The sequence below is a fragment of the Chenopodium album genome, chromosome 24, assembly GCF_948465745.1.
Source record: "Chenopodium album chromosome 24, dcCheAlbu1.1, whole genome shotgun sequence".
NCBI classification, from domain to species: domain Eukaryota; kingdom Viridiplantae; phylum Streptophyta; class Magnoliopsida; order Caryophyllales; family Amaranthaceae; genus Chenopodium; species Chenopodium album.
Genome location: NC_137857.1, coordinates 12,156,746 through 12,171,978, shown reverse-complemented (window position 1 = coordinate 12,171,978; position 15,233 = coordinate 12,156,746). Strand labels below are relative to the sequence as shown.

Genomic DNA, 15,233 nt, shown 5'->3' with positions numbered 1-15,233 from the left:
ATAATTATTAACAAAAATACAGAACATTGAAGAAGACATTACTAATCAAAAAATGGCGTAAGCAGATATTTGTCTGTATCAAAGTATATTCTCTAAATTATATTATATATATTTAATTTTTATAATAAGGTCTCATTTGTAGCTTGAAAGATCTTAATCTTAGTCTATTTTATTTTTGCAAAAAAACATAGAGAACTCATAGCACGTCCTTGCAAGTTGCTAAGAGGTGGGATTCTTTCTCTAACCCTCCATCCAAAAATTTATTCCTTTTCTTTTTATTATTCTAAAAAAGCAATTAATTGTCTGGTACTACCAATTATATAACTCGTACTACATTCTCTATTCAATCATTGGATTGTATTTGTAACCATTTCTCCATCCTTGTTCATTATAATGTTTTTCTAGCCCCGGTACATTCTCTGGTCCGTCTGGAACTAATAGTCACATATACTAACTCAATTTCTCATTTTACACACACATTGTCACCTTTTAGGACGGGGGATAGGTCGGGTTTGGGTAAGATTTTGGGTTGTGCTAAAAATGTATTGCAAATACTGTAATAATCATTATCATTATAAAATATGATAAATGGGTCAAATTAATGTGATTTTGCGTTATTTGAGCTCATTTTAGGTCAGGTTCTGATTTCTCTCGATAGCTTCAGGTCGATCCAGGTTAGGGATTGCCATCCCTTTGAGGGAAAGAATAGAAATAACACGACTATTACAAAGGATTTATATTGTAAAAGTTTTGTTGTTTGTTATTACAAAAGATTGAGACAATGTGACAACTAATTTTAAACGGACGTGTTATATTATTTTAAGACCACCAACCGAAATACTTAAGTTCCTGCTATTAGCTGTCATGGGTCCCATCGTAGTAGACTCGTGTTGCTGATGTACATGGATAATGACATTAATATTTGTTAATCTTCTCAACAGCTAATCATTTAGTTAAACAGAAAACAGTTTATGGCAAGGTCAATTTTATTCTCTACTTTCTTTGTTCTGTTATTGACATAATATATAAACTAACACATGATCATCTCATCCATCCTCATCCACATTATTAACTAAAGTTTATAAGCTTCGAAAAAAAATAAAACTCGAAACTTAAATAAAACTTTACAAAATTCTAACTATATAATAACAAACACAGCAGCATCCTCCTTCTCCTCCTGCAATACTCCGATCCTACTAATAACTCGAGACAGTATGGAAGGAGGAGAATGGAGCAATTTCAATGCTGCTGTGTGTGTCAACGAAGAGGCCGATTTTATGGCTCAATTGTTTCCTAATCCTAACGACGTAAATCTCAATTACAGCCACCATCATCATTACCACATTATTGCTAATTCTAACAATAACAATAACAATAACAACAATAATGCAGAAGGTGGTTCATCTTATTATTCATCTGATTCCACCTCGAACTCTCAAAATTTGTACCGTTATTCGCAAGAGAGTAGTTTTAATAGGAGCAGTCATGATCATGAGGTTCATTATCACAATTATTTTGGTGATAATAATCATCATCATCATCAACAATTAGCAGCCGCGGCTAGTAATGCATCCTCATTGCCTATTGATTTCCTCCAGTGTCATATGGATGATCAGGAAAATGGCGCGATCAATAATGCAGACGTCGACGAAGATCAGTCTCAGTTGGATCCTGCTGTTGAGGATAAAATTTGTGATTCCTCTTACCATTCTAAGAAAAGAGGCAGAGTTTTAGAGGTAAACAAAATTTCTTACATTTTCTTTTGGTTACATTATTCAGTTTACCAGTTTATTACAGTTTATCTTAAAATAATTTCGTCTCAAAATAATATGACCCTTGTCTCAGAAAATGATATGCCCCTGTCTCACAATGTCTCACATTTTGGTTCGTCTCAAAATAATACACCACTTTATTTCTGTTGTACATTATATTTTGTAACATGATAATTAATGTAAGACAGTACTTGTATTCTTAAGTCAATTCCTATAAAAAAAAAAAAAGGGGGTCGCGGATCAAATGTGGCCTATCATTTAGTAACAGAGGGAGCACAATATTATTTCGGGTGATTGATAGTATTATTGAAAAATGCAGGGTGTTCAAAAGGGAAAGAGGAGTGTAAGGGTGAAAAGAAGCCAGAGTCTATCAGCCTTAGGCGGCGATGATGATGAGAAGGAGAATAACGGAATAGCAGTGAATAGACAGAGCTCCAGCAGTGGTAGTTTAGAGGATGATTGTAGCTCTAAGGGAACTACAACGACGACAATGACAACGACGACTACTGTTCTTAATTCTAATGGTAAAACAAGAGCCAGCAGAGGGTCTGCTACTGATCCTCAAAGTCTATATGCAAGGGTAAATAACTTATCTATAATTTTTACCATAATTATCTTTTTTTTGGCAATGTACATGAACTAAATTGACCCTTTTTTATGAAACAGAAAAGGAGAGAAAGAATTAATGAGAGATTGAAAATCTTGCAAAGCCTTGTGCCCAATGGAACTAAGGTAAAAATACAAGATTGAATAATGTTTTTAATTTTTTTTTTGAGGGCAAAATAATGTTTTTAATTGTTTTTAAATGTTATTTGTTTTTCTCTTCTGTTTCAAAATTTGACATTAATTGACATTACTTATTTATTACATATAGGGTGACGATTTTTACAAGATAATAATTATCGATGTCTTTAAAATTTTACTTACATATCATGCTCGTAATTGCATTTGTATTTGTACATTATAAGAAAAAACAGTCTTGTTATATGTTTCAACCAGAGTTTTAAATATATCCAATTTCATACATGATCAACGATATACATTGAGAAAGATGGACAAGTCAAACCAACGTTAAAAAATAGAGGAAGTATTACATTTATATGGAGTAACAAGACATGTCAATATCATAACCGAAAATGTGACAATTACATTCAAACCAATGTACATTATTGTTCAACTTTAGGTTTTTGTTTAAAATAAAATTGTAAAATCATTTGCAATATAATAAGAGTATTTGACTAATTTATCATGCGGCATAGTAGCAAATTCGTTGAACTATATTTTATTGAATGATTCAATATGGTTAAGGAATGTTCATAAAGTCAACTAATTGTTTACCTGATATGTAGGTCGATATCAGCACCATGCTTGAGGAAGCTGTGCAGTATGTCAAGTTTTTACAACTTCAAATCAAGGTAAAAAATTACAAAAACTATTTTACTTATACATTAAATAAAGTTATTATCGCGTCTTTAAAACTTTGTTATTCTGCAATTATGTGATTTAAATTAAATAATAACCATAATTCGCGTAATTTTTGCAGCTACTAAGCTCTGATGAGCATTGGATGTATGCACCAATTGCTTACAATGGAATGAACATCGGGCTCGATTTCCAGTTTAAATAACCCTCCTAGATGATTTAATTAAAATCGCGACAAAATGTTCCCTTGCAAATTTTGTTCATGATATACGAAGTATACAATCATACATGTAATTAGTAAAACCTTTATACTCCTATACAAAGTTTTCTTCCCATTCTGTTGGGTAAGGAAACATAACAAATCTCATAATTTGTTTCATTCATTCTTGTAATCCTTTGTTTAATTGATTTTTTGTTACTCCATACTATAAAAAGAAAAAAGAATATGAAAATTTATTGTCTACATTATATGGGTCAATGACAATTTATTAGATATTGTCATTTATGCTAAATATATGCATGAATCCATGAAATAATCGACAAATTATTGACATAAAAACTTCTTTGGTTTTAGTGCACAATTATTAGAAATAAGCTTTTTGAAATTATCATATATATACATGAAATGATGAAATCATTGACAAATATTAACTTAAAAAGTTCTTAAGGTTTTTGGTGCACAATAATTGGATGGAAAGAAGACGTTAAGCCCTCATTCTATGAATATTAAAAAGTCATGCAATAATTGACTAACAATTCATTGAAACAAAACTTCCCATCGCACGAAGATGAACTCAATCTAAGGCTCCGTTTGTTTGACAAAAAATCTGATCTTTTATTGAATATCATTTCGTAACGAAAGCAATTATCTTGTGGAATATATGATTATGAAAAAAGTTGTAAGGAAAATGTAACATACTTTTTTTATAAAATAAAGAAAAAATTGTAAGGAAATACTCGATTAACAAGTCAATTTGTAAAAACTACTCGCTGAAAAGTTTTATCAAAAAATTTACCCTCTAAATTTAAAAAGTTAAAGTTTTGGTAGCACTATTCTTGATCGTTTTCCGGCAATTAAATCGAACAAGTGGGGCCCATTTGTGATTCTCTCCAAAAAAAACATCTCACCCTTGCTTATATTAACCAATGTTCCTCTTCTTTGCAAAGAATCAATCCAAAGATTTGGTTATTTGGATGGTCTCCCCTCCTCCCAGCCCCAACCAAAGAGGATGTTATAAGCTAAACACGGATAGCTCGTGGATATCTATGGATAATGAGTGAGCAGGAGGCATAATTCGCTGTCTTAAAGGAATGTGGCAAATCAGATACTCTATGAAGCTAAAGACATCAAAGTTGTAGAGCTAGAAACTGATGCTCAAGCATTGATATATACTTCGTATATGTTAGAAAATCCTGCACACTGAAATTCCTGTCATATATCATCACTAATGTGGTTCAGCTCATGAGCTCAGCTCTTTCATAGAGCCTGGTGTGTGACTATTCTTCATGTCAAAAGAGGGTGTGTGACTATTCTTCATGTCAAAAGAGCAGCGAACTCAAGCCTTTTTTTAAAAACCCCTTCCGTATTTTATAAGTGTTACTCTTTCATTTTTGGCAAACAGTCCTATTTCAATATTATATCTATTCACCCCCAAGTAGAGATGCTTGACTCACACAATAAACATCAACCCAACAAACCAGAAAAAGAATTTAAAGCTTGGGATAATAGAAAATTGTGCATCTCAACCGTAAAATTTTGATTTCTATTTCCACCAAGAGGACTTTTGAGGGTGAGGATCTTTATCCTTGCCACCATTGTGATGATAATTACCCAACTCGTGTGAGGTTCCGACCAAATAGGACCTTATCCTTACCCTAATAAAACGCAAGAAAACCCAATGAAAACATAAGAGTTTAAGTAGATACAGAATTTCTAATTGAACAGAGAAACCGGTAGTCAGCACAATCCTTTTGGCAATTTCGTCAATTCCACTCGGCAACGCTGCCCTCTACAACACTACATGTCATGGTCCAAATAAATATATGGGAAAAAATCCTATGGTAATCTTATTATCCAGCATAATTTACAAAGAGGTGTTGTACACTCAAATCCACAGGATAATAGGGAAGGGCAAATAAACAAGCCCAGATCCCCTCCGATCTAGAGCACTTGTTCTCATGCGCGGTCATCAGAATGATTCACAATTTCTGTCTGGCTATCCAGCGGCATGTACTGAGCCATAATAGCCCTAATTTCTGAATCCATGTATTGCTGCAAGTAGCAATAAATAAATGTTAGGATTGTCTAATAAAAAGTGATATAAAGGGCTGGCATAATGACCTATGTATGATCACTGTAAAATCCATCAAAGTTAACTTCTAAAATTTGAATTCCTTAAGTGTCTTAAGTGTCAAATTTGCAGGGGAAACAGTAAAAGTTGGCCAAGTAGCTTCATGTAGTCAACCAAACAACTTAGCTAATTTTAATCTTGTAGCCTGAAAATAGCAGACACATTATCCCAATGTCTCATAAGTCATATTTAAGGATATTAAGGAAATGACAGAATCTTTTACTAAATGATCGTAGTTGACTGCTTACTAAAATTTGGGATTTGGAAACGAATGTCACCAGCTCACTTTATAAATAAAAATAAAATAAAATAAAAACCACCAAAGAGTAACTTAGTTAAGCAGTAGAACTTACCCTGATCCTGTACTTGTAAAAGAGATAGCCCCCAGAAGCAATCATACCCAGACCTATCAAACTAAGCCAAACCGCAGCCCAGGTTGATTTTGCCTGTGCAGCCGATTTGCCTACGTGACACAGATGACACAATAAAGTGAGCCATAGTTGTAACAAATTATTGAAACAAACCAAGCAGCAAAGTTAATCAGCTCACTTATGCAGGTATCATGGTCCTTCATGTACAACAGATCCCCACTGCATGAGCAGTCGTAGCTACCCCATGTATTCTTACAGCTACAATCAGGGCACTGGCAAGCTAGTTTCTCTTTGCATTCATCGATGTCTGGAAAAAAACAGTGCACCATTAGTAGGATATAAAATCAATTAAAAGACAACGTAAGCAAGCTAGAACAGTAAAAAAAATTCATGACAAATGGCCATAAAGTCAGACGGATAGAAACAGCAGACATGTCAAACTTGAATACTTGATTATAAATAAAAAAGAAACCTTGACTTAAAAGAAACCTTGGAGAATGAAATATGAAATGAGATTGCTGCAAAGATAAAACAAGGTAACTCACCTCAATATGTGAAATTTGACTGAGAGTAATTACAGAAGGTTTGGTGACAGGAATAGAAACCTCAAATGAAATATGAAATTTGATGGTGAGACAGAGAGTAACGGGCCTTGCAGATTATTCCTCTATGTACTGAAAAACATATGGCTCTCCCCTCCACCTCCCCCCCCCCCCCCCCCCCCCCCCACCACATCCATCCACCCAGTTGGTCATGTACTCATGTGTACTTCTATAAAGACAAAGTAGACATCACCAACGAGATAACCCACGGATCTAGTATATGGGAATTACCACAATTTAAAGCAGTAAGGAGAAAATATATGAACAGTTTATTTATTAAAAAAAAATTAAAAAAAAAAAAAAAAAAAAAAATCCTGTAAATTTTTTTGTAAGCCGACCCCCACTTATGGGATAAAGGCTTTGATTGATTTATATATCCTGAAAATATATAATATTAAAGAGTTGCCACAATTTACCAGTGATTTTCTATCTTACAAACACACCAAATGAACTTGATCCATCTTAGATTCTTAATGGAGCTAATGGAAGAGCATCTAGAAAGTTTAGATTTTTTACTAGCATCAAATTATTTACAAAACCTTTTTCTTCACAGAGAAGCTTTTAGCTTTTATTACTCCCTTTGTTCCACTTAGCTTTTTTATACTCCTATTGTTCTATAAAGACCTTTCAATTCAGGTAGCAAAAGGGACCAAGGGAAAAAGTAGATCAATGATCAATTTATTGCCTTTAGGATTAGATATAGAACATGGTTTTGAGTAAGTGGATTCAAGAGAGTCTAACAAGTGGGGTAAGGAAGAAGGGTAGAATGGGAAAAGTAATCATCTGAACTTTAGATTACTATGTTTATTCCTAATCAATAACCTATCACTCCTATACTTGATTGGTTGGGTGTAAGTGACTGAGGGAATCTTTAATTCCATTGAAGTGGAGGAGCATATATTATTCGGTAATTTAACTTCAAATGCCTACCTAATAAGTTCCCGTAAATCAACACAACTTGCTTAGCTAAGAAAGAAAAATTAAGTTATACTTTCCAAGATCATCTATGATATAAGTGTTCTTAGTTCACTAAAATCAATAAACTCATTTGCATATACAGCATAAACACCACCAAAGCCTTAATCCCAATATGATGGGCTTAGACTGCAATTAGGTAATCGTCAACAAAGAGTATATATTATACTTTGTATGTACTTCAAGCATAAAAGATTAGAGACAATTTACCTTCACAGCTATTCACACCATCACCCTTGAACCCTGGAGGACATTTGCAGGTATCCTCGTGATCCTGCCAGCAAAAAAGTCAGAAAAGATTCTGAAGCTATTTCCCATATTAGATTGTCTGAATCTACCTGACCCTTAAATAACTGACTTACCACACAAGCAGTAAATGACTGTCCATGACGAGACTCATGCCAACAGCCTCCATGGTTTATCTTGCATTTACCAGGTCCATTTGCTGACAAAAAATAAACACTGTTAGCTTAATGACATCAAAGCAAGCCGCCAGATGCACTCCTTGTGACATTTTAGCACTTCTCTTACAAGATTTACATGTACAAATCAATCCCTAAATGCAAAGAGATCAAAACTAGATCATAGAAAAAATGGCATCTGAATGTGCTCTTCCTTTTTGTAATTAAATTGTCTTAAACAAAATCTTGTCACCCATATAAAAGGTATCAAGCTCTTAAGCTAACATGTAAAATTTATCTTCTAGAGAAACGTCACAGGCTGCTCAATAAACTCATGAAATTTCAGTTTATCACTTGACTCTAGCTGTGGAAAAAAACCCCTTAAGCTGTATATCAGTGAACCAACCCCCTATGTTAATAGTAGGTTACTTGAGTTAGAATTGTTACATGCCTGAAGATTTCATAGTAATAAACCTCACATGCTCTGATTCTATCGATTTTTTTTTTTTTTTCCTTGATTAGAAGAAAGAGAAAACTTATCATAGAACATAGACTTACATAGAAGATCGATACATTATCAGAAGCATAAAACGGAGTCAAGATAATTAAGAGATGAGGGAGGGAGGGTGAAAGAGCACAACACAGAGAAGCTCAAATATGTAAAATGGATAAGAATCATGTTTGATTAATCAGTTTAAATTTCATTGTTCACATCAACAGAACAAGTTTAAAGTTCATTGTTCACATCAACAGAACAATATGATGGGGCAGTAACACTAACATCTGCATGATCATTAACATATAAATGTATAATATACTCATCTGTACCAAACAAGTTTAGCTCTTAATTTGCCAGAAGTGACAAGTAGTCATCCAGACTCCTTGTGAGCAATAACTAGAAAGAGATCCTTAGTGGGCTGCTGGTTAGATACAAATTTTCTTTTGACATAGATCAGGCCTTTCTAGATTTGAGTTCCTAGTAGGAAAGAATAATAATTGAAGAATGGCTTATTTTGATACCCCCTTGTCCATTATGAGCTAATAATTCACTAGCTTCTTTTGTAAATTATTTCATTGCTTGCTTATGTGCCCAACTGATGACATCATACAGAAAAGAAGTGCAGCAGCCCTCCATTAGGAAAAATAGGCAAGTAATAGACATTGGTCACATGCGTGAAACAACTCAGCCCTGTCCACGTATATTGATGATAAATTTAAACATGTAATTTGATGCAATGCTAGGGACAAACCAGCAGGCACTTACCAGAGACTTACAAAGGGCATAACAGAACAGATTAACGTATTACATTTACATATCTTTTACTTTGATCAAACTGAATTTAAATGCTGTATATTTGATTTATTTATTTCATGGGAAAGGGGAAAATATTTTTGAAACATTATAGAATATAGACAACACTTAAATGCACATCATAAGTCATACCCAAATGGCCAAATCTGAAAGGGAAAAAAAAAATAAAATCCTTTATTCTAACAGAACCCTAATGTTCTGATATTTAAAATTTAAGAGAATATGTAAAAAGCATCCAAGAGTGGCACAAATAGCAACAGTATCTATTGACAATTAATTTGCATCAAAATCATCTTGAATAGCCTAATACTCCCTCCATCCCTTATTTTTTGCCCAATTGCATATAGTTGGGTCAAACTTTCAAAACTTTGACTATATAGTCTCGTTAACCTATATGTGATAATATATTCATGGGATTTTTGTAGGAATTGTTTCACTGTATATTTTATTAATATCAAAGTTTTACAATTTTTACGCGTATAAAAATGGAGATATATACATTTATAGACGTGTCTTGGAGGCCGTGAAAAGTCAAATGGAGCAAAATATAAGGAACGGAAGGAGTATGTATGTATCATACATGAGAAGGAATGATAACACTGACAAAAAAAAGTTGACATATGACCACATAATAGGCTAGATAGCATAAGAGCAAAATCTATATGGCATCAAAATATCAAGCAAATACAGACAGATCATGCGAGTCATGGACTGCTAGCCTGAAAGATTCTTCAAGGTCAAGAGGAAATGACAAATATGCTGGCTATTGACAACTAAACTACCATTCCACTATGTTATAATTTGACAATTCTGAAGCTTGGAATAATGAAAATGAAAGTCAAACTACCAGATTTATAATTTAGGAATGCAGATATTACAAGACATCCATTGTTTACTCTCTCGGGAAGTTAACTTGAGCTAATGAAGTCAGCTGATGCCAAGCATGCACAACATAAATTCCTACTGTGGATTATTAAGAATCTAGTGAGCACAAATATGCCTATGGAGAAGTCAAGATCAAAGACATACGTTTGCATAGACTGTAGCCATCCCCTTGAAACTGCACGCCGTTTACGAGGGGGCATTCACATACTCTTCCACGGAATGTATCCTATATATAAAATAGGGTAGGAAAAACAGCTAAGCACCGAATTATATGGAAGATGGGGAAGAATGAGACTATAAGCAAAGAGATACCACTGATACCTTGCAAGCAGTAGCATTAGCGACTTTGTCTTCCCAACAGCCACCATTGTTATCCAAACACTCATTTGTTTCAATCTCTGCCATGCAAAGAAGGAAAATTTTCAACACAAATTTAACTATCAACGAATAAGGAATTCTACTGCTAGGTACAAACTGCAAAACACCATGACCACAAAACCTTACCATCACTCAAACAAACACCAGGTTCAGTAGTTTCTTCAAAACCAGAGCAAATAGCCTTTAATACAGCTCCTTTCTCCAACTTCCCTGTAGTAATATTGTTTAGACTTCAGGGGGGCAAGATCAACAATGATAATGTGAAAATAACAGATAGACAAAGACTCACCTCGGTATTGATGATTGTTAACAACAAGGGTGGGCAATATGGTTACATCACCCCTAGCTCCTTTGCCAATCTAAACAAAAGTTATCACATCAAAATTAGATAACTGAAAACTGACACATTATGATTTAACCATAAGCACATTGCACATAACACTAGTTCCAAAGACATAGGAAAGTGTCCAAAGTGCACACCTGTGCCTCCTGCTCTTCTTTAAGGACCGGATTATCATCATCAGCTTCTGGATCTCCCATACATTTCTCGATCTTTTTCAGATCAATTCCTGCAGAAAAGATTAACACTAAGCCATCGTCTATTGCGGAATCTTTAAAAAAAAAACAGAAAAAGAAAAAGAAAAAGAAAGGGGGTTGATTCATTGACCCATAATACTTACCCAATGACTTGATCACACCTTCAGCACAATCTTTATTATACTTCTTATCCTTCATGGGACATCTAATCTGGAAATCAGTGACATAATCCCACCAAACCCAGGGCTTTCTTGTCTCATTTGCAACTTTAAATACACAGAGCTGCCTCAAGTTCTCAACCACAACATCCTTACCCTCATAGCCTCTGCTGAAATCTTGCTCAGGATCTGGTGCACAGTATCTTCCATGATTGATGCACTGCGACTTGCACTGTTTGCTTATTGTGAAAGCCTGAGGACAATACCATGTTATATAATGTGGAGTGAACTGAGTATAACCACCCTTTTCAAGTATCTGAGCAGCACCCTTAAATTCCTTCATAAATCCCATCAACATCTCACATTTGACACCACATTCATCATTACTAGTTGTCCATAGCTCATATTCTACTCGATCATCAGGATGAGGAACAGCTTCTCTCCAATCAAGATTCACATTAACCATGTCCCCCCTTTTAACAGATTTCTTCAGTGTGTCACCAAAGCTTCTCTCTATAAGGGCAGAGGGAATGGTAATGTTCTCTATGTACTTTGCAGATACACTATCTTCTTCAGGTGTATCCATGGTTATCAATGCTTCATCAACATCATCTGCAACAAGGACAGCAGCAGCACCAGCCTGCTGTGCATTCCACACCTTCAAAGCAAAAAAGCAATCTGGCCAAAAACAATTTCATTAATATTTTGAACAAGAAAAACACTAATACTCTAACAATAAATGGAACCCCTACATGGGCTATGCACAACCTTGATCAAATGTTGGATTGAGGGTAGGGACGTGTCTTACTCTAACGTGAGGCAAGCATATGGTAACTTATTAAAAGATATTACCAAGCTTATGGTAACTTATTAAAAGATATTAACGGCCATTTTGGTAGGTGGAATAAATTACAATAATGAGAGAGAATTTAAATGTAATCTTGCATCGAAAGTATCGTGCAAATGTCAATGGACATTATGAATACATAATTTTCAGGATAAACCTCCATTACCAGTCGTCACTCACTCGAGTAAAATGAATGACAATGAAACGAATAAATAGTGATATTTTGGGACGAGTTAGCATTACCACTGGCACTGATTTGGGAATATCCTTACAATTTACACACATATTCATTCCCATCACTACCATAATCACCCCCTCCCAAATAGGCCGTAAATTTTATCTAAGTCGCCCTTAAAACGAGAGTTCACTCCCGTCTCAGCTAATCACCATAAATTATTGTAAGTCCATCTAATAAATCATTTTTCCATACAAACATCCATCCTTCAATGAGTAACCCTCAACTAAGCACACAAAAACCCATCTCTTCCTTTTAACTGCAGATTCTACCACAAATTTAATCAAACAACTCTACGCGCAAAGGGTAGCTCAGAAGTTCATCCAATAACACATTAGTCAACAAAACCAGTCCAATCTCACACATTAAATTTCAACCAATTAAGTGATTTAAGTCCAACAAAATTCAACTCCACTTAAACTAATTCAATCAACAATCAAATATCAACAACTAACATAAAGATCAAAACCCAATAATCAACAAATCAAAAACAATTCAATCAAACAACAAATAATTCACAAGATTGAATCAAAATATCACCTCCACGATCGAGAAGAACAAAGGTGGGTAATTGACCAGGCTTCTTCTTGAAAGAAATGCTGAAATCACTGAAATCTTTACACCCTTTATTATTTTCCTTAGGATAAATTACAGTCCCAGCCATACTACCACCATATTGAGGAATCCCAAAGTTTCCAATAGCACTATCATAAGTACCCTTTACGTCATCAGGTGACGTAACCCTCAAACTGTTCTTCTCCACAACAAATCTGGATTCAATTGAAGAAACCCATGTTAAGATTAGAAACCCTAGCAGAGTCAAACTGGTTTTCCTCTGATTTTCTCTCTCCTTTGACCGTGAAAACATCTTACAAATTGAGGGAAATTTCAGGGTTTTTGGGGTTTGATTCCTTGCTATGAAATAAAGGGTATAAGAAGATAATAACAGTGGAAAAGATAGATGATGAGAGAGAAAGAGAAGTGTGGAAGAAGGGTCAAGTAGAGAGAGAAAGGTGTGTGAAATTTCCAGAGAAATTGTTGATGGAAGAGAGAGAAAGAGAAACAATGGAGTTTAAATTTTACTGTACCATGAAACTTGTTAGACTCTTCTTGCTAAAAGTCGTCGTTTGTGAATTTTTTTCTACCATTTGGAAATTTTTGTGCATTTTTTTTTTCGAAATGGTAAAGGATAATGTTGTAGACGAGATTTTGTTTTGTTAGATAGAAGTGATCTACAAAGTAAATGAGGTTTGATATTAGAATTTTGTCGTTTTACAATAAATCGCGTTTGTTGATGTTTATTTAAAATATTATTATATGAAGTAATTTTCTTTGATGATTTATTATTATAAGTAGAAATCAAATCTTAGTAATAATGTAAAAGTACATATTAAAATAGAAAGGCATAATTTTATTTCCTAAATATCAAAAGTGATAAATTTCGTATTATTTCAAACATTATAAAATGAAAGTATAGTGATTAAAAGTGGGACATAACTCAAAAGTGAGATTGAGATGGAAAGAAAAATAGGAAGTACTCCAATTGTTAAATGTGTAACAAACTCAAAATGGTCAAATTTCACGTTCATTACAAAATAATACATTAATATGGAATACTTAGTACAAAGAATATAGTAAAAACCTAAATTTTTGCCAAAATATATTCATCAAGTTCTAATTGGAGTCTATCATTGTCAATTTGTCATTGACAGTATTCATGACAAAACAAAATAAATAAATTAATTAATTAAATTAAATTGTATTGTCATATGTTGATTTCTCTTAACTTGCTCATTTTTCATAAAAGTAAAAAAATTATAATATCAGTTGGAGCTATACAAGAATTATAAAGTCTATTAAAAAAAAAATACAAGAATTATAAAGTTATATAAATATGGACTAACTATTTTAACCAATATAGTTCCATGGATTTTTTTTAAACAAAATATGCAAAATTATAAGAAAATTAAAACAGTGATTAATGAAGTGAACCACTTGCTGTGTGACTTCAAGATACTATATGGAGATTTATAATCAATATAATTTGACTAAATTACCTAAACTATCAAGAAATACAGAAGATATATTAATAATTTAATATAGTTAAATCAAATGTGTTATGTGTAGTATGTCCTACTCACTCCTACTAGTAATTGCTGTTAGAATTGCGTACAATAATTGTGATTTGTTTTATTATCCTTCAATCACAAAATGGATCTTTAAACTTTATAATACTTGTGAATAATTTCCCACGTTATACACGTTATTATTCTTTTTATCTACTTTATTTATTTTATTTTAAATTTTTGTTTGGATGGTTCCTCGTTCTCTTTGATGCTTTAGCGTGAATTTGTGATGTGTGATTGTGTGAATACTGAATAGCCCAACATGGAGACATAATATGTGTGGGCCTCTTTCTTGGTGGTAGTATACTACTATGCATGGCCTCCACACCATTAAATTTGCTACGATTTAAGATTTTTATTTTTATTTTTATTTTTAATTTATTTATTTTTTTTTTTTTTTTTGAAAGATGCTACGGAGTACCATTTAAGATTAAGAGAGAGAAAAAAAAAAAGAATTTAACATGATTAGGAATTTTTTTTTTTAAAATTTATTTTGTATGGAATCCGTAAGCATGATCAAATTTTTGTTTGATCAAATTTTTAAATTTAGTTATCAACTACTTCTTCAATTTTCACTTATCACAAAATGTATGTCACCAAAAAAAAAATATGAGCCATATGATATCACAATGTGTTCATTTATTGTGTTATGAAATATATTATTATGAATGGTCATTATAGCTTGTAAATATCTCTTTTTATGACTACCTTAAGTATGGTAGTAATAACATCCTTGTAACCCTCTATATGTCATTAGGTCACATTAACCCTCTCATGAATGGACTTTTCATTGTCCATATAGGTTACAATGTTCTATCATGTATATATATAGGTGATTTATGAAATGAATGAATATAGACA

At 33.3% G+C, this 15,233-nt stretch overlaps 2 protein-coding genes across 2 annotated transcripts; one reads left to right on the top strand and one right to left on the bottom strand.

Moving 5' to 3' along the window:
- Positions 1-1,214: 1,214 nt before the first annotated feature.
- Positions 1,215-3,399, top strand: LOC145610562 (uncharacterized). Its single transcript, XM_081665877.1, has 5 exons — positions 1,215-1,736; positions 2,092-2,352; positions 2,439-2,504; positions 3,122-3,187; positions 3,316-3,399. The coding sequence occupies exons 1-5, from the start codon at positions 1,215-1,217 to the stop codon at positions 3,397-3,399; spliced, it is 999 nt and encodes a 332-aa protein (XP_081522003.1).
- Positions 3,400-5,093: 1,694 nt separating this feature from the next.
- On the bottom strand, positions 5,094-13,322 carry LOC145612579 (vacuolar-sorting receptor 4-like). The gene is made up of 12 exons (XM_081667924.1): positions 12,787-13,322; positions 11,150-11,842; positions 10,950-11,038; positions 10,759-10,828; positions 10,596-10,679; positions 10,413-10,489; positions 10,236-10,317; positions 7,856-7,938; positions 7,704-7,767; positions 6,095-6,223; positions 5,899-6,008; positions 5,094-5,466 (listed from the first exon to the last, which is right to left on the bottom strand). Exons 1-12 carry the CDS (start codon positions 13,112-13,114, stop codon positions 5,371-5,373), a joined length of 1,905 nt encoding a protein of 634 aa, XP_081524050.1. The 5' UTR covers positions 13,115-13,322; the 3' UTR covers positions 5,094-5,370.
- Between the last annotated feature and the right edge of the window lie 1,911 nt (positions 13,323-15,233).